At 36.9% G+C, this 19,348-nt stretch overlaps 1 protein-coding gene and 1 long non-coding RNA gene across 2 annotated transcripts; one reads left to right on the forward strand and one right to left on the reverse strand.

Annotated features, from left to right (window-relative positions):
* Nucleotides 1-2,978: 2,978 nt before the first annotated feature.
* Nucleotides 2,979-5,210, reverse strand: LOC128542020 (alpha-2Da adrenergic receptor-like). The gene has a single exon (XM_053512375.1). It carries the CDS (start codon nucleotides 4,917-4,919, stop codon nucleotides 3,627-3,629), a length of 1,293 nt encoding a protein of 430 aa, XP_053368350.1. The 5' UTR covers nucleotides 4,920-5,210; the 3' UTR covers nucleotides 2,979-3,626.
* Nucleotides 5,211-9,065: 3,855 nt separating this feature from the next.
* Nucleotides 9,066-12,656, forward strand: LOC128542052 (uncharacterized). Its single transcript, XR_008365658.1, has 3 exons — nucleotides 9,066-9,170; nucleotides 9,266-9,407; nucleotides 12,587-12,656. It is a non-coding gene; the product is annotated as an uncharacterized LOC128542052 (long non-coding RNA).
* The last annotated feature ends 6,692 nt before the right edge of the window (nucleotides 12,657-19,348 follow it).

The raw sequence follows: 19,348 nt of genomic DNA on the forward strand, positions 1-19,348 counted from the left end.
AGATGTGCTTTTTAACTGTAAAACTAGACTGACCTGTATTCCCCTCCCAGTTTGACAATGTAAACAATTTCTTTTCATTTGTGGAAAAAATCTGTATGTGTGTTTAGATATATTGTGCCTTCTTTATCGATTAGTGAAGATGAAGACCAAGCCAAGCCAACCCAAACCACATTCCCAATACATTGATGCTGATGCTCTTCAGTGTTGCACACATACTGTTTTAGATAAACTCCAGTTAGTTGTAAATGACCAGGAGACATGATGCATTGTTGGTTAGCATTGTCACCTTGCACCTCCAGGGTCTGTGTTCGATTCCCGCCTCGGGGTCTGTGTGCATGGAGTTTGGATGTTCATCCTGTGCTTGGTAAGTTTCTTCCAGGTATTCCAGTTCCCTCTAGTCCAAAATTTAGGTTAATTTACGGTGCCAAATTGACTGTGGTGTGTGAAAGAGCATGTGTGTGTGCCCTGGAACTGCTTTGCACCTTGTCTAGGGTGTGCCTCGCCTCTGCCCTAGTTTAGGCTGCAGGCCCTTTAAACCCTATATACTGTACAGGAGAAAAATGATATATGATGTGACATGATAATGAGTGAGTGTAAATTCTCATGCTCGTTCACAGCATTCCGGATTTACTTTAAGTGATGGCCACTTAGGGATAGCAGAAAAGGTAATAGTATATATGTCTACCTTAGATGGATCATGCATGTGTTATTTAAATCTATAACATTGACCATACAGTTTGCCTTTTCAAGGAGGCGACAATGTTAAAACATTACGCACATTACATTTAGCTGGGTAGATTGGTGCTAACAATAAACAAACATAGAGTCATCTGTGTTTTTTTTCCTGGCTTATACCTTGAGTGCACAGAGGTCACAAGTGACATAAGTTCTGACTTCCTGCATCCAAATTAAGTAACAATCTTGCAGTAATACAGCTCAGCCATTGCCACACTCAGTGAACATAAACACACGTTATATCTTCCAGATTTTATACAGTTTCATTGCATTTTAGCCCAGTCATATTTATCTTAATAGATTGATAGATCTATTCATTAACAAAAAACAACAAACAGCTATTTATAGAACAAACAGTACAAACTTAATCAACTGACACTCACGTTAGTGAGTCTCCTTATGGTTAAATTCACATTTAGTATAGGAGTTTTGATAGGATGCAAAAAATGCTATCTATCTGCCTTTTTGTAAGATTTTTGTGAATGTGACATTACTTTTCATTGAATGAATATGTGTTCAGTTTGCAAAATGATAAACGAAACCCACTGTTTAACTTCAGTTTTGTATACGGAGCATTTTCCCTGTATTTTTTGTAGATTAAGTATGAAGCAATTTGTTTGTTTTATATGTTAGTGTAACAGACATGTGTTTTTCTATCTCTAACATAATATTGGGTTAATAAGACAAAAATCTCTTATTGGTGTAACACAAGTTTTGAGTGCTTAGCATAGGCCAGAAAGAATTACATTTGTGCAGTGCAAAACTGACCTGAATCAAATTTGATCTGGACTAAGTCAAACAGACTAATGTGTGAGTCTAATGGACAGATAAAATGAAGATGCAACCTGTCATTTTTTTTATAAAGATGTGGAGTTTTATTCACAGCATATACCACATCTTATAGGAAACATAATTTAAACTAAATTAAACAACCAAACAAACAAACAAACAAACCAAACAAATAAATAAAACAAACAACCAAACAAACAAAAAACAGCGGGATGAATGTTGAACTCCCAGAAAAAAAACTTTGTAACTAAGAAAATCCAAAGACCTGTCTCAGAAACTCATTGCCACTTCACCTTTCAGGAAGACAGTGTGTTTTCAGTGACATGACATGACTTTTATACAAATAGAGTGCATTTCAAAACAAGACTGAATGTAAAAGCCTGTAAACAAGCTGAAAGGCCTGAGAGGGCATCACCAAAGATGGTACTTAGCCATGGGTGATATCTGAGGGTCATAAATTGCAAAGAAATTGCAACAAAGTGCAATAAAATGACAGTTTTATTAACAAAAATGTCAGTCAAGAAGCAAAGAAAAATCATTCTTGTATGATCACTGGTATAGATGCAAATATTTTTTTATATTAACTATTTAATATTAAATTGGAGACTTGACTGCTTAAGGATCACAGTCAATGTGCTAAAATAGAAAAGACAAAATAATAGAAAATGTATCTCATTTAACCCCAAACACTTTTGAACTGTCTTGTAAAACAAATGTTTTCAGTCACACATAGCTTGATGTTCTCTCTATTTGAACACTAACATGTTAAGTAATTAGCAAGCTCTTCATGAGTTGTTTCGGATTTATTATGGCAGAGACAACACTGGGTTGTGCAGTATGGTGTCTCTGCAGAACAAGACTTTTGCTTAGGGTAAAAGAGAAAATGTAATTTGTGCACCCTTGGGGGTCTTGGAGCTGAGACATCACTGAGCCCTTGTTTAAAATAATAATCTGAGGAAATGAGCATAACTGGATTTACTGGCACTCAACCCTGATCATTTTTTAGTTTTATATGTAACAGCTAAGGGACACAAACAACTTTTTATGTAATTACTACACAGATAAATGTCACAAAGCTACAGTAAACAAAACAAAACAAGCGGACAAACAAACAAAAACTTTTGTGTCAAACTGGCTTTTAGAATCCGAAATTCACTATTTTAATTGCCCGTGTTTATATAACTCTTTTTGGACACAAAGAAACACTTTTATAGGTAATTCTGCACCTTTGGCAATTTAATACACTGCACATATTGAGACATTTTCCCCAGGTAATTTAGGTTTATCAGTTCTTATACTCATAACAATCTCTTTTTAAAAATTGTGTAGGTAAATGTAATTTAATAATATATATATATATATATATATATATATATATATATATATATATATATATATATATATATATATATATATATTCTTTCAGTCTGTTTATATAAAACAGACTGAAAGAATGGAAAGGTTCATGTTTTGTATTAATATTCTGCAGACAGCTGAACATTTTGTTGAGTCATAGACAGAACAACTTTAAGCCTTTAAGACATAGACCGAAAAAAGAACGTTTATGACACATTTATAGCTTATTTTAATCATTTAAACTTTTTTTTACATTATAAACATTTCAATGTGACTATGTACAAATATAATGAACATCCTCATTCATCCATCAAAGAACCTATATCCTAGGGAGGTTAGGGCACAAGGTGGGGATAACCTAGGTGGGGTGCCAACCCATCCCCGGGCACAAAAGAGCAGAACCACTTATACACCTGATTTGAAAATACCAATTAACTTACAGTGCATGTGTTTGGACTGTGAAACCAGAGTATTTAAAGGAACCCCACAAAGCAAAGGGAGAGAATACAATTCGGGCTATTATTATTATTATTATTACTATTATGCTCTACAGAGAGTACCGCTGATCTTTTAAAACATGATTTCATTTCAGGAATGTTTGGCATTCATTAGGCAATATCATATTTTGGTCTAATTAATTTTTAAACTGTGGCGTAGACAGAAGGACTTATGCAATCTGGCAACACAGCTTTTTAATAAACTCGTCCATGAAGTCCAAAGGCCAAAGTTTTCAACAAAACTCCGAGTCAAACGCGCTGAGTTGCAGACGCGCACAAGATTTTTTTAAACGCCTTCCGGAAGTCCCGGTTAAAAATTGTATAAATGATGGGATTAACGGAGCTGTTACAGTAACCGATCCAAAAGAAGAGCTTGAAAAGGCCCTCTGGCGCGTGGCACCGTTCCCCACACACCGCCCGCAGGCTGTAGGTGAAGAAAAACGGGAACCAGCACAGCACGAACACTCCCATCACCACTGCGAGGACGAAGGTGAATCGCCGCTCGCGCATCTGCGCCGCTCTGGTTTTCCGCGCGCTTTGCCTGGCGACAGTCAGCGGTCTCGCGACGCGCGGGACGGCGCGTGGCTGTTTGGAGGCCCATGGAGTGGCGCGGCAGCAGGTCCGCTCCGTCCTGCTTTCCGCTTTCCTGCGCTTGGCAAAACGCGCACTGCCGCCTTTTTGGGGCTGCCCGTCCCACGCGCAACTCTCCTCCAGATCGATGTCGTCGAGCTCCTCTTCGTCGTCATCGTCGTCCTCGTTTCGTCTCCGTTCCAGCTGTTGCCGGTTGCTCCCGGAGCTCAGGCTGCTCGGGCTCTCCGCTTCGGGTTTGGCGTCGCGCGCCAGACACGTCTCGGAAGGCGAGGCGCGCGGCCGGGGAACACCGTTTTTGGCTGCGAAGACGGTCGACGCGCGCTGCTTGGCCACGCGGTAGATCTTGCGGTAGACAGCGATCATGATGAGCGCCGGCGCAAAGAAGGAGACGATCGCTGAAGACAGGATGTACCACGGCTCTTCGTTGATGAGGCATTCCCGTTCGTTGTGCTCGGTCATGACCAGCGGCGGAAAGGAGATGACCGCGGAGATTGCCCACACCACCGCGATCGTGGATTTAACGCGCGCCGGCGTGCGCTTCGCGTTGTAGCTCACCGCCTCAGTTACCGACCAGTAGCGGTCCAGGCTGATTGCGCACAGGTGCACGATGGAGGACGTGCAAAAGAGCACGTCCAGCGCCAGGTAGAGCGCGCACCACACGCTGCCGAAGCGCCAGTACCCCATCACCTCGTTGGCGAGCGAGAACGGAATGACAAGAGCCGCCACCAGGATGTCCGCCGAGGCCAGGGACACCAGAAAGAGGTTCTGGGGCGCGCGCAACGCATGGCTCGTCAGCACGGCTACGATGACCAGTGCGTTCCCGACGATGGTAACCAGGATGAGAAGCGACGCTACGAGGATGATGAAGGCCGCCGCGGCCTCCGTGTGTGGCCATGCTGCAGCTTCAGTCGCGTTGCGCTCCTCCGTGCCGTTAAACTCGTTCAAGTCCATGTTGCGCGCATCCTCTCCACTCGGCGCCTGAATGTGGACAGCCTAAAAGACGCACCGGTGTCTCACATCAGCGCGGCATAAAAACGGTGCCACGAGTTCCTTCGGGTTACATCGCGCTCATATGGAAGATGTCAAAGCTTAAGCAGCGACTTTAGAGATGTTAATGGAACATTTGTATGTCAGCCATGGCATCCAGGATGATAATCCGGACGTGACATCCCCCTGTGCTTGGTCTGTGCAGTGCGCCTTCCTCTACTTATTGCAATCTGAGTCGCGTGTCTTTCCCAAGTGCGCACAATCCTTCACTCTACACTGAGCGCTGTAATGTGCCTTTGGAGGGAGGGAAACGAATGACATCACTTAGACCTACCCATTTCTCAACCCACACTTACACACAAACAAGAGAGAGAGAACGAGAGAGAGAGAGAGAGAGAGATTTACAGTTATATCTATTAGTACTTTGCATTACCCCTTTGTCTTTACAGAGCTACATTAAAGTTAATTACTTACACTTATAATTACTACCACCTGCAGTAGAGAAGTGTAATGTGTAAAGCTTGACTTGTGTAAACTGTAAATCACCCTTTATCCTTTAGAAAAAAAGCTAAAGTATTTTGCAAAACAGACTAGCAAATGTAGGGATGTAATTTTTTCAAGTGTAAAGAAATATATTATATTTATATAATTTAATCATTATGTATGTACAGTATGTATGTATGTATGTATGTATGTATCTATCTATCTATCTATCTATCTATCTATCTATCTATCTATCTATCTACAAAAGTATTTGTCCAAACCTGTTAATTACTGAATTCAGGTGAATCCAGCTGTTATCCCCAGTGAAGGGCAATCTTAATGCTTCACCATACCAAGACATCTTGGACAACGCCTTGATTCCAAATTTATGGAAACAGTTTAGGTAAGGCCATTTTCTGTTCCAACATGACTGTGCCCCAGTACACAAAGCAAAGACTGTATAGACATTGTTTGATGAGTTCGGTGTGGAAGAACTTAACTGGCCCTCACACTGGCCCTGTGACCTCAACCCAATGGAGTCTCTTTGGGATAAACTGGAACGGAGATTGCGAGCCAGGCCTTCTCTTCCAACATCAATGCCTGACCTCATAAATGCTCTACACAATAATTGGGCATGAAATTCCCACAGAAACAATCCTAAATTTTGTGAACAGCCTTCCAAGGAGAGTGTGAGCTGTTATAGCTGAAGGGGGGGGCAACTCCATATTGAAGTTCAGTATACTATTGTATACTATGTATTTCAATACAATGTCATTGCAGGTTTGCCCAAAAAACTTTTGTTCATACAAGTCAGTAAGTCAGTCACTCTATCTCATTTTGTATGAGTTCCCAAAATGCTATATATTTTATCTATAGTATGTTGATTAAGTTTGTATTAAAAATAGCAAAGTCACCCTTTAAATGTAAGTCATACTGGCAGAAAATTAGAACATAAAAAAATGAAAAAAGTGTTCAGTTTTGTTGCACAATAAAATGGTTTAAATATAACAAAGATTGCCTATTTGTAATGTATCATGTAGAGCCTCTCGCGCCACCTGTTTTACTTCAGCAGTTGCAAACAGTGACTTATAAAAGTCCATGACTGCTGGGGAAACTACAATGACAGTAACAAATTGAAAACATAATTTTCCTTGCCTTCACCAGTCTAAAAATTTTATTAAACACATTTAGTTCATTCACAGCATTTTCAGGATTTTAGTGGGTTTTAGTCATAGTCTTGTAAGCGCAAAGATTATACATATTCTTAAATTGTTAATGAGTGTTATAAGAAAAGGATAATTAAGAGGTAGAATCCTATAGGGCTACGGTCATGACATGCCAACTCATGCAGAATTGTCTTTTAATGCGTTTATTTATTTGCTTGATTTTGTTGTACATGTAGCTGAGAGCTTTGTGTGAAGAATTCTCCAGCCTTAAGTCACCTTCCTGATCATTTAAATGACATTGTGCTTGTTTAATCTCCATTAGAGCCCCTTGACATACTTCAATATTTATAGACCTCACTCCTAATGATGCATGTTAATGTGTGTGTGTGTGTGTGTGTGTGTGTGTGTGTGTGTGTCTGTGTGTGTGTGTGTGTGTGTGTGTGTGTGTGTAAGAAAGAGAGAGAGAGACAGGGGGAGTATTTGTTAATTTCTATTAGTATTTGACATTTTAATCTCTTGGGTTTTAAAAATCAACTTGAGACCAAGGTAATAAAAACTTATGTAAAGAAAGAGGCAGATGTGTGTGTAACTGTTAAATGCTGGCGTGTCTTCTCTCCAGGAGTGTCTGGTCCTCAGGTGTTTGGGATTGAATGATTATACAGAGGGCAGTGCACATGAAATGTGTGTAAAAACTATGTTGTCTTGCTCTGTTCTTACTTGACAATACAACCAGGAATGCTTGACAGACAACATTTTTTCCCCTCTTTGAGCTCTTAGCATATGAATGTGCCTGCAAGTATTTTTGCTTTCCCTGTGTTTAAATTTTCTGGAATCTGACAATGTGTCTGCTTTCATGAGAAATTTGTATGTGACAGCAAAGGAAATTTGAACCATGTGTATTTATTGTTTTTTCTTGATATAGTAGAGATGGTCCAGCTGTTAACGCTCCAAAATCTAAGGGGCAAACAAGCAGTGTTGATTAAAAAGTAGTTACAATGTTATTGGTAAAGATTTGAGTGTGTAGTTTACAATGATTAAAAAATAATAATAAAAAATGAAGCATTTAATCGAAAATTACCTGCAAAACAGATGTGATGCATGGTTCAAATAAGTGTAAGCGTTTTTCTTACAAAGTAATTAATCTGATTGAGTTTTTCAACACATTTTTTCCAGCTTTCATTTTCGAACGACTTTATATACAACCCAAAAGAAAAGTTACATGCAAGTGAATTTGTTTTTTTAAAAAGGATTTTAAACTTAATCTTTATTAATCTTTTAATGTGGGTCTACGAAAAAAGAACAGAAATCTACAGTAGGTGTTCAGAACCAAATAAAATTTTAATTAAATTGTCAGTAAGAAAAAAGTGAAATAAAAATAATAATAAATGTGAAGAGGTGTTGCAGTCCAGCGCAAAGTGGAGTTTATACCGCCCAAGTTGATAATGATGATGATTATGATGATGATAATAATAATAATAATAATAATAATAATAACAACAATAATAATAATAATAATAATAATAATAATAATTATTATTATTATTATTATTATTATTATTATTATTATTATTATTATTATTAATAACATCCATAACATGTTGATTATTGATTATTGCAGTGGTAGATCACTGTCATAAGGATCTGGGTCTGGGTCCCAGGTTCAAGGCCATCAACCCTGTCGGCTCCAGGGGTGCTGTGTCTTGGATGACTCTGTGTCCTAACTCTAACTTTCCAACAAGGGAGGATATGCGAATAAAAATATTTCACTGTGCAATAATTTAATAAATGTGACAAATAAAGGTTAACTTATAAGCTAAAGTGGTATTTCTTCTATACAGCTGCAACTTTGCAAACTTTTTTAATTAAATGTGTTTTTTTTTTCAATTCAAATAAGTTGATGTAGTGTCTGTAGTTTTAAATTAAAAAGAGCTACTGTCCCCATGCCCCTCTGTGCCCCCACACCCTTTTTTCTCTTCCCTGGAATAATGTCATACCAAATGGGAAATTTGAATGGGTTATTAAAGCACATTTATAGACTAAATTAAATATAATAAAATGAATTTTGCATAAGTGGCAGATTTGAAATGAAGACACATACAGTACTGTTTATAGTTACATTTAATGTTGGGGAATGTTTGTAAAACAAGTTTCTGTTATCACATACCTTGTAGCAACTATAAACTCTGCTTTAAAGTATATAATAAGGTTCTTTGATGCAGGATAATCTGTTAGTATTGTATATACAAGAACTACTGTATTTAATTCTAAAACACTAAATAAAAGAATATGATGTTTATTTTAATACAATTTTAATAAAAGTATATACGTTTATTTTCAGCATTTTATGGTAAAAAATGTTAGAAAATCCTTAAGGTTGAGAAAACCAGGTTCTAGACTAATGACTAAAGAAATCCCCCACAGCTGATCTTCCTTTCCTGTGGGCGCAGATAATGAACAATCTGCAGGCTAAATCGAAGACACATCCGTGTGAAGTGGAAGACGAAATAGGTGGCATCCATCGTCATAAGGACTTCATTGATCCTGTAGCATCTTTAACCTTAAAGAAGTACTGCACCTCTATCTTCTTTGCTTTCAATTTTGAATCCCAATTCATTTTTATAGCATTATTAATGACAGACATTGTGTCATGCCTAATCCTAGAGTCAACAGCAGTGAGGAAAACGCTGCGAGATGACATGAGGAAAGAACCATTGAGAGGAAACAGACCCAAAATGAATTCATCCTTGTTTGTGTGATGGTGAAATGATTCATCATTACTCTTTTACAACTGTATGCTTTGAAGGTAAACACTACTGCATGTGTGAAATGAATACATTCAGTATGAGCATGTTGTGATATATAGTATCTGACTGCACGGCAGTCATAAGATGAGCTGTGACAATTACGTGTCCTCATCCACCAACTTCCTTATCCCAGAGACATGTGAAATTATTTGCTGGTTTGCACATGAGTCCTGACAAATGTACAACTGTCTAATTATAAGATGGAAATGAGGGGGAAAAAAACGGTGCTCTCTTTGTTCAGCTAAACAAACACCGGCATTTAGATTTGCTGCTTATTGCTCAAAGTCTGCTTGTTGTTTTTGGTCAGCTTGTTACTTCTGTTTGACTCAATTTGAGCTGAGTAAAGTCTACCACATCTGTGTGTGTGTGTGTGTGTGTGTGTGTGGGCGAGAGTGATAGAGAGCAATACAAAGAAAATGACTGCGACGAGGTGATGAACCTAAAGGAGAAAATGCAAAGAAGAAAAAAAGGCAGCAAAATAGAGAGGTTTATTACAGATGAGAGATGTCATTATGGATAAGTAAGAAGAGTCTAGAGCCAGACAGCAGATGCAGAGCCTGAAAGCTGTAATCTTCCTTTAATCTGAGATTCACATTGAACAGTAAAGCCCCACTACACAGACACTATTCTCCTGCGCTGCTGAACTGCCTCTAGCAATTTAAAAGTTGTTTTATCTGTCTTTTATTGTTCATTATACCACTGTACAGTTGTATAATCCATTATTCGTGAGAAGCGGTTGAGTCATGCTACAATAGATCTACTGAAAATTGCAGGTTAATATTAATGTGCTAGTACTGATATGGTGTTGCTGCTATAGTAAAAATGTACGCAGGTGCTTTGCATGCATGATGGGTTCTTTACGTACTCTAAGGCTAATAATAAATAGATAATACCAAATAAATTTTTAAAATTTAGCAAATTATTGGGATGGTGCGTAACATTTAGTCTCCAAAATCAGGTCTCTGAAGTACTCTTCAAAAGAGATAAATTCATTTTTGATAAGCAACATGAACTAAATTGTTTCATTGTTTTGCAGCATTACATTTAATTAGACCCATTACATCATTATCTTGTTCTTTTTAAAGATCATTTCTAAAAAAAAAAAAATAATAATCAAAGCCACCCCTGGAAATAACCTGGTCTGGCATACAGTACTGTGCAAAATGTTTTGAGGAACCCCCTATGTCTTCATATTAAATGAAAATAAATGATGTAGAATAAATGAAATAATTTGCAACAAATGTTTTATTATGACAGACTACCTAAGTACCTAAAGATACAGTTTTAAAAATGTTTGTTTTTAAAACCACCTTGGCAGCAACCTCATTTCCCTTCTCCTCTCTTCCAACCACTTAGCATTTAGCATCACCAGTCTGTCATCATCTGCACCATTCTTACTGGTTTATACCGTTATTTAATTTTTTTTTTTTTTTTTTTTTTAATGCTTGAATGATTCATAGGTCAAGAAACATTCCTCTGAACCCTGGTCAGGTATAGGGACTCGAGCCAAAAAACTTGCCAAAAATGAAAGCCAAAAAAAAAAAGTCTTTTGAGAAGCATGGAGAACCATTCATCAAGACTACATTAAAATACAAGACATTCTGGCTCCTTGGATGTGAAATATGAAGAAATGACAGGTGGCTGTTATTACCTGAAACATTTGTCCAATCTTTCCAGTTCATATAAGTAGTATTTTGTAGGGGAAAAAAGTACAAATGTTAGATTGGGCTTTTAACACACAATATTTTACTTCAATATTTTACAGCAAAAAAATAAATAAATAAATAAAATTCTGATCATAAATTGGAGAATATTGCACTTCAGGTGGTGTGAAGAAATGCAGTTACTGTTTTTATCACAAAGTTGATTCTATTCCAAGAACAGTATGCCTTGAAGTGTTTCTCTTGTAGCACAATGTCACAATTACTACAATTACAAATTTTAATTTATTTAAAAGGACATATCAAACCTTTTATCAATTTATTATTATGTTTAATGTTATAAAATGCAGCCAGCTATATTAGCTCCTGTTATTAAGTGCAGTGCCTTGCAAAAGTATTCATACCCCTTAAACTTGTCCATATTCTTTTTTAAATAAAAACATGAAAATTGTGGCATGCATTTGTATTTAGTCAATACTTTGCAGAACCAAAGTTTAAGGGGTATAAAAACAGTCGATCCCTCACTTGCCTCTCTTTTTCTCTCTGCTTAAATTTAACAGGATACTTCCTATGGTAAGTTGAAGCCTTTTCTGTTTCTGTCAGCTTTGTTTCTCAATGTAATGCCAAGTTCTGACACTGGAGGCTCCTTCCAATATGTTATATAAACAGTCCTCACAGATACCTTGAACAACTCTAGAAGGTTTTAGCAGCTGTCAGACCTGCTGTTTTTAACATTGCTGTTTTATAACTGTTTTTTATCTTATTAAAAGGGTTTATTGCAATATTTCACAGTAAGATTGAGTGGTGATGGAAAACACTTTGCAATAGACTAGCTGAGACATATTAGTTAAACTTTGACACAAAAAAGCTGTAAGATATATTAAACCTTGAAGTTTGTGATATGAGCTCAGTCCCGAAAAATGAAGATAGTTAGCGGTTGAGTATAGAGAGCTTCCTGATATTTGTGTTTGAAAAACCCTTTCACGTTATGAAGGAATGAGTCTAACCAGATTTTCACTCGCTAAATGTCATTTTCTATTTTTGTAGCTTATTCAGAGGATGCAGTTAGACTGAAAAGTGAACATTTTAAACACTAAAAACTTCTTGTGTGCAATGGCATTGGTAATGTTGGTGATCATCAGTATGGTCTCAATTCATTGCTCTTTTGTCAAACACATCTATTTAAAACAAATAAAAAAATTTCAGTATTTTATTTTTGCATGTTTTTAAAAATAAAACTATTTATTTTTTCTATGTATGTAAACGTTTGTATATATACCCCTCTAATTTCAGCAAACATTTTAGTATATCTTCTCAAAGGACAATACTATAGATTATATTTTATATGCAGCGTATAACCGTATAGATTTACTTTCCTCTGAAAATACCTCAACATGCATCCATTATTGCAAAAAATGGCTTGCAACAAAAGTGAGTACACCCTAAGTGATAACAGGTGTACATCTTTAACCATGCAAAGTCACATTTCCTATTCATCATGTTCATGTGTTTGTCAGGTGCCAAGTGTGTCTCCAGTCCTGAACCATATTGAGCATCTGTGGGGCGTCCTCAAGTGGCCATGTATCTAACAACCAACAGCATCCAACAGTGGAAGAGGATCCCAGCAACAACATGTGCAGCTTTGGTGAATGCCATGTCCAGGAGGATGCCACACAAAATAATGATAGATAGATAGAGCATAAAGTTTGGAGCAATGAACAAAAGCACATCCTGTGATGTGATGGGTTCAGATCGACCCTAACACACCAAAATAGTACTAAACAGAATAAGTTTAAGACATGAAAAATGCATTATCTGAGCCATATTTCATTTTGCATCTTTCAGGACGCTCTGAAACCTATGCTTATAAAAGCATATTGGCATTGTTATATTAGCCTTTGAAAAACACATTTTGAAATTCAATTACTGATATATTGTCCTTACAAAGATGCGTATATCTTTGAATTTATGTGCATGGAAATTTGCATTAAATTCTTAATAGCTTTTAAATTGTGTTTACGTGCTATAGAAATAGTAAAATATGGGATCTTTAAAGATCAACTATACAAATATGCCTTAGTGAACCAGAAATATGTTGCTGATGCAAGAGTTTCAATTAACCCAAAACCTGAAAGAGGAACAATAATTTAAAAACAAACAAACAAACAAACAAACAAACAAAAAACAAATAAGGCTACTTTGGGAACCAGGGTGCTTCTTTATGTCTATAATAAATTTAACAGACAGTCAGTGGGAATTTATATTCTCACTGTTAGAGGTATAGATCCCATGAGGTCCATGTTAAGATTATTCACAGGCAACTTGCATTGTGGTTTGGTTTAAAAACATTTAATTAAAATGACCAGTGTAATATACTTATAAGTATATCACCTCAATAATAAATAGAGTAGCTGTATGTTGTGAGTTCCACTACTGTAACTACATAAAAAAATAATAATCATCAACCCTCTGGTTATGTTTCATGGAACCCTGGAGGTCCCTGAGCACCACTTTGAAAACCATCATCTATCACATGAATGTGAAAGTGCTTTTTTAGGCCCCTTTATTTCCCACAGTTACGTCTTCTTCTATCCCATGGGTTCTTTAAACTATTTAAATATTAGCCTCAAAATGTATTTTGAGGCCATGTACTGGCACCACAGAGCTTCAACTCAAGATACAAGCAGAATGTATTTTTAAACTGCTTCTTTTCATTTTAATTAAATTAAATTATTTTTTACTAACTTATACCTACTTAATTCAAGTAACCTGTCAAACAGTCTAAGAACTAAAATCTCAATAGTAAACATACATATGGAAGTTGTAATTTTCCCCAGTGTAACAATGTAAGAAATCACAGTCTCTCTGACTCTGTTTCATAGAAGTGTTCTTTTATTTGTGCTAGTTATCCTTCTTATTTTATATTCAATATAAAATATTTTCTTACCTACAAAACCTAACAAGGCTGTTCCTTGTATTACTTATTACTGAACTGCATTATTATTTCCACAAGCACCAGTTTGGTCCTCTTTGGTTTTGACTTTCATTCATGAATGGCTATAGTCTTCCAGTAAAATATTATTTGTCTCCTTTTTCAGTCTTTTCTCTCAGAACTATCGCTTTCCCATTTGTCACTAAAAATTTCTGATCACAAATAGAAGAAATATAGATGCTGCTTCAGGCTAAAAACGATGCCTTAAATGAGATTTCTCACAGATTTTCTCAGGTTGACTCCACTAAGTTAAGTTAAATGGTGATTTATGATGAATGACTTTTTGATGTCTTTTGTTAATTTATTGAAAATAATCAAGACTGAAACATACAGGACATTAGTATTCAAATCCATTCCTTGGTGCTTGATTAAAGCACATTTGACAGCAATAACAGTCTGTCAGCTTGTGAATTAGGTTACAAGAGTACCGCACCTTTCTTTTGGAAGTTTCTTCCATTCTTCTTGGCAGAAGCTCAACCAGGCAGATGCTCTATTGGGTTCAGGTCCAGGCTCTGACTGGGCCACTCCAGAACTTTCACTGATGTGTTCTGATGCCACTTTCCTGTTTTCTTGATGGTGTGGAGGTATGCTACAGGTCATGTCCTTGTTGAAATGGAAACAATTGCCTCTAAGAGTCTGAGATCCTGAGGCTTCTGAAAAAGGTTTTCACTCAGGATAGTTCATTATTTTTCTGCAACAATTTTTTCCCTCTATACTGACTTGTCTTCCAGTCAAAGTAAAAATTTTTTTAAAAAATCCCCATAGCATGATGCTGCCACCATGGTGTTTTACTATGGGGATGGTTTGGTGATGCACAGGGCCTGATCTCATGATTTCAAGTAGTTTAATCTTTGTGTCATCAGACCAGAGGATTTTGTTTCTCATGGTCTGGGAGTCCTTTAGGTGCTTTTGGCACTCTTCCAGCAGGCTGTCATGTGCCTTTTAGTGAGTAATGACTTCTGTCTGTCCACTATACCATATAGGCATGACTGGAGGAGTGCTGCAGTGAAGTCTCTCCCATCTCCACAGGGGAACTGAGGATCTCATTTATAGTGACCCTTTGGTTCTTTTCTGTCTGACACAGACACTTCATCCCCAATTATTCAGTTTGGCTGGGAACACTGTTGGTTGTCACTATTTAAGAATAGGCTATCGTGCTCTTGGGCATATTCAATGCTGCAGAAATTTTCTTGTATCCTTCCCTAGATCTAGATCTTGACACAATCCTGTCTCACAGGTCTACAAATAATTCTCTTGACCACATGGCTTTGTTTTCATCATGAAATACATTTATGGTAACACCTCATACAGACAGGTGTGTTCCTTTCCAAATATTGTGCAATGAATTCAGGTGGATTTTACTTGGACACGAAGGAAGTTAAGAAAACATCTCAAGGCACATTCACAGGAGTATGATGCATCTAAGCTCAATTGCCAGTGCCATAACAAAGGGTCTGAATTCTTAAGTAAATTTGTTATTTCAGTCCTAATTTTCTGTTAAATTGAGACTAGAAGTAACTGTTTTTGCTTCGTCTTTGTGGAGTATCGTGTGTGGAATGATGAGGAATAAAATAACTAAAAGTGGAAAACTTTTTCTCTCTCTCTCTCTCTCTCTCTCTCTCTCTCACTCCCTGACTCTCTTTTTTCCAAGGTTGTTTCATTTATTTATCTATTTATATGTATTATGTCTGCTTTAGCTACTACTTTATTGATTTATTAAACATATTCTCCTCTTTTTAATTATATATATATATATTATAGTTCATTTATTTATTTATTTTATGTATGTATTTATGCATTTATTATTTATTTCATTAGAAAGAAAAAATAGTAATAAATAATTAAAATAAAGGAATGCTAAAAGTCAAGTCTCTCTCTCTCTCTCTCTCTCTCTCTCTCTATCTATCTATCTCTCTCTCTCTCTTTCTCTGTTGAGCTACACATGGTACTCCTGAGCTTGTGGCATGCAGGCTACAGGTCTTTGCTGAAGATGATCGTGTGTGGTCTGTTTGGGATGTGTGTGGTGACTGGGGACGGTTCCTTGAGGATGGTCTTTGACCCACCAATGAAGGCATTTTTTTCCGATGGCTTGTCACCGCGGTCACTCAATAGTTAAGGACTAAAATTCTCTCAAATAGCTTTGCAGCTGAGCCTGAAACAAAGAAAGTGGAATTAATATTAACTTAAACACCTTTCCCATTATATTGAACTTTCAGCCTCATAGCACAGAGTATGACCCCGAATCAATCCCCGCTACATCTTTCCAATATCACCCAAATGAGGATGGGTTCCCTGTGGAGTCTGGGTTCTCTTGATATTTCTACCTACAGTACTAGCATCTTACTGGTCTCAAAGCTTTCACAATAATGTATGGATTTTTGTTTTTAAGGTAAATGATCACTTTACTTTTGACTGATTCTCCATAAGGTCACATATCCTTCTCAGAACCTGACTCTGCTGTTGTGTACGTTGCAATTTATTCTGATTGTTACTCTTTATTCATAGCTGATAACTATTAACTTAATCAATGACTCCAACCATCTGGCAAAAAAATTATACCCTAACAGTCCTCATTTGAGAATGGCACAGACAATGAAGTTGGGATAACACGTCATGTCCTCATATAAGGACGTTTGGGTCAAGTAAAAGAGGTTAAGAAAAACATGCTGATACTGACAGCTGAAGAATTCTCCATAATATCACCAAATGAAATGGGCACCTAAATTGTCACTAAGTACACACAACACTGTTACTTTTACTTTACTGATTTCTTTTCCCATAAAAAGAATGAATAAAATGTCTTTCCTCTTCCTGATGTGGCACATCTTTTAACAGAGCCTCCAACATTGCATTTTTTTTTTTTTTTTTTGCATCTACTGCCTTGCAGAGAATCAAAGTAAATGAAGGTAAATTGAGTTTAAATTTGTGGTGGTATGATTCATAGCACCCAGTGCATGGCGATAATTTTGTGCTTAGCGTGTGATGTACTCAAGTGTGTTCTCATCTGTGGACACATGTTGATTTGCTTTGTATTGTGTCCTATCATAAAGCAGTATATACACCATGTAGCAAGATGTAGATTTGAAGGCATTTCCTCACAGCTCAGTACATGCTGCCATGATTGCAAAATGGGGGATTTGAACACAGACATGCTTTTTTAAGCATTTCTTTGAAAGTATCTGGCAATGATAGGGCCTGAAGTTGAGTATGATATACCTTTTATTTTTGCATTTGATTGGAATATTTTAAATATTTTCCAATTTTAAAAAGTTACAACCAAGTTTTTTGTAAAAAAAAAAAAAAAAAAAAGTTTCTATTTACTTTTCTAAACTGTTCTTATTCTCCTCATCCCCATCCTCTTCCAGTGAAATATCAATCTTTTCCAGTATTCCAGGGTTGATTTCTAATCGTGATGTTTACTTTCACATGCTATGGGAAGCAAATGTCCCACACACATTTGTGCCACAAGCACAGCATTCATACACACGACCTACACTCTCATGTTGTTTTAGATGAACTCCATGATGCTGAAAATAACTAATTTCAGATGGGAAACTGCAGGGACTACAAAAGCTCACATTTAAGGGGAGGATTTTACGTCAGACTCACAGATCTATCGGTTACATGCTGTGTAGACAAATGGAACTTTATTGCATTTTGTGTTTTGAAGGAGCAAGGGCAACTGAAATGGAGACATGCTAATGCTTTGTTGTGCAAAATGACACCTCAATTTTGGACAATTTTCAGAACTTTTTTTTTTCAGCTGTTAGAAAAAATATTTTGGGTTTACCTTCTTTAAGTCATAAAAGTGTGAAAAAGCATGAATGTCATTAAATTATTGCATTATTTGTGAGAATTGTAGAAGATTTTACAAAAAGTTATCTGTAACAGTTTTCTCACAATAAATAAATCATCCTGCTGTTGGGTTTGAAGCCATGTAAATATGAATTTTAGTATAAATAATTGTGGCGGTTTAGTTGTAATATATTTTGTTGAATATCATGAGAAACTTTAAAAACAACTATAAAACTTAACCAGTTTCAGTTTAACTTCAGTAGTTCATGACAGCATCTTATCATGGCACAGGGATGTGGTCTATAAGGTCGTCTGACCATCAACCAACAGCAAACATGCCCGTTTTCTCTTCAAGTTATCACAAGGTTCAGAGAGCCCAAATGAAAATGGGGCACAGGAAATATAATCAGGTTTGCACTGTTAGAACTGTTGCCGTGCACCTCTAGGTTTTGGGTTTGATTCCCGCCTTGGGTCTGAGTGCATGGAGTTTGCATGTTCTCCCTGGTACTTCCGTTTTTCTTCCCAGTCTAAAGACACACAGATTAGTCTGATTGCTGTTCACTAATTGCTCGTAGTGTGAGAATGAGAGTGGATGTAGCTGTGCCCTGTGATTGATTGGCAGTCTGTCCAGGGTATACCCTGCCTCGTGCCCAAAGTCTTCAGGGATAGGCTCCAAGCTCTCCCGTGACCCTGTGTACAGAAAAAACTGATTTATACAGTGAGTGAGTGATTACTCTGCCTAATTTAAAAGTAAAAATAAAGAATAAAGTCCACTTCAAAATTTGGAACTTATTGGTCTACATCTAGCAAAGAAAACAACTAACAATCTCACCAGCACATTAGTAAAACCTGCAAGCATTATGTTGAAATGTAAACATTGTGAAAGAAAAGTGGTTATAGAAAAAAAAAAATGCATGTCACTCATGAACTGACATTACTTAAAAGATTGCAGTTGCATCATCTAAAACATCATGAGTAAAACTTATAGTTATGTTTAACAGTGAAATTAGGAGCATTTCCTTACACTTAACAAGAACGTAACAAGAACTTACAATTTTCTTTTTATCAAATTGTTAGTAAACAACTGTTTAGCCATAAGGAAAACACAAAAATAAAGACTTTCAGCTTGATGTTAGACCAGGAGTGTCAAACAGTATCCAGAGAGGGCCATGAGGGTGCAGGCTTTCATTCCATCCAAGCACATGCTACACCTGATTCAGTCTAATAAAAGCCAATGACTAATTAAACTTGTATGGTTTCTGCTTGGTTGGAATGAAAGTATGCATCCACATTGGCCTTTCTCAATTCAATTTAACACTCCAGTCCAAGAGTGATAGGTGTATCAGCGTAAGAAGTGAAGCACATAAAGCGATGTACCCATCATGCATAGCGGTCATGGAGGCAGTGTTATGATCTGGGGTTGCTTCAGTTGATCAGGTCTAGACTCAGGATATTATGTGACCATACAATTAAGTCAGCTGATGACCTGAAT

The sequence above is a fragment of the Clarias gariepinus genome, chromosome 2 (genome assembly GCF_024256425.1).
Source record: "Clarias gariepinus isolate MV-2021 ecotype Netherlands chromosome 2, CGAR_prim_01v2, whole genome shotgun sequence".
NCBI lineage: Eukaryota > Metazoa > Chordata > Actinopteri > Siluriformes > Clariidae > Clarias > Clarias gariepinus.

Bases quoted from the DNA above. Each gene is read 5' to 3' on its own strand.
- LOC128542020 (XM_053512375.1), bottom strand. From the start codon at position 4,919: ATGGACTTGAACGAGTTTAACGGCACGGAGGAGCGCAACGCGACTGAA.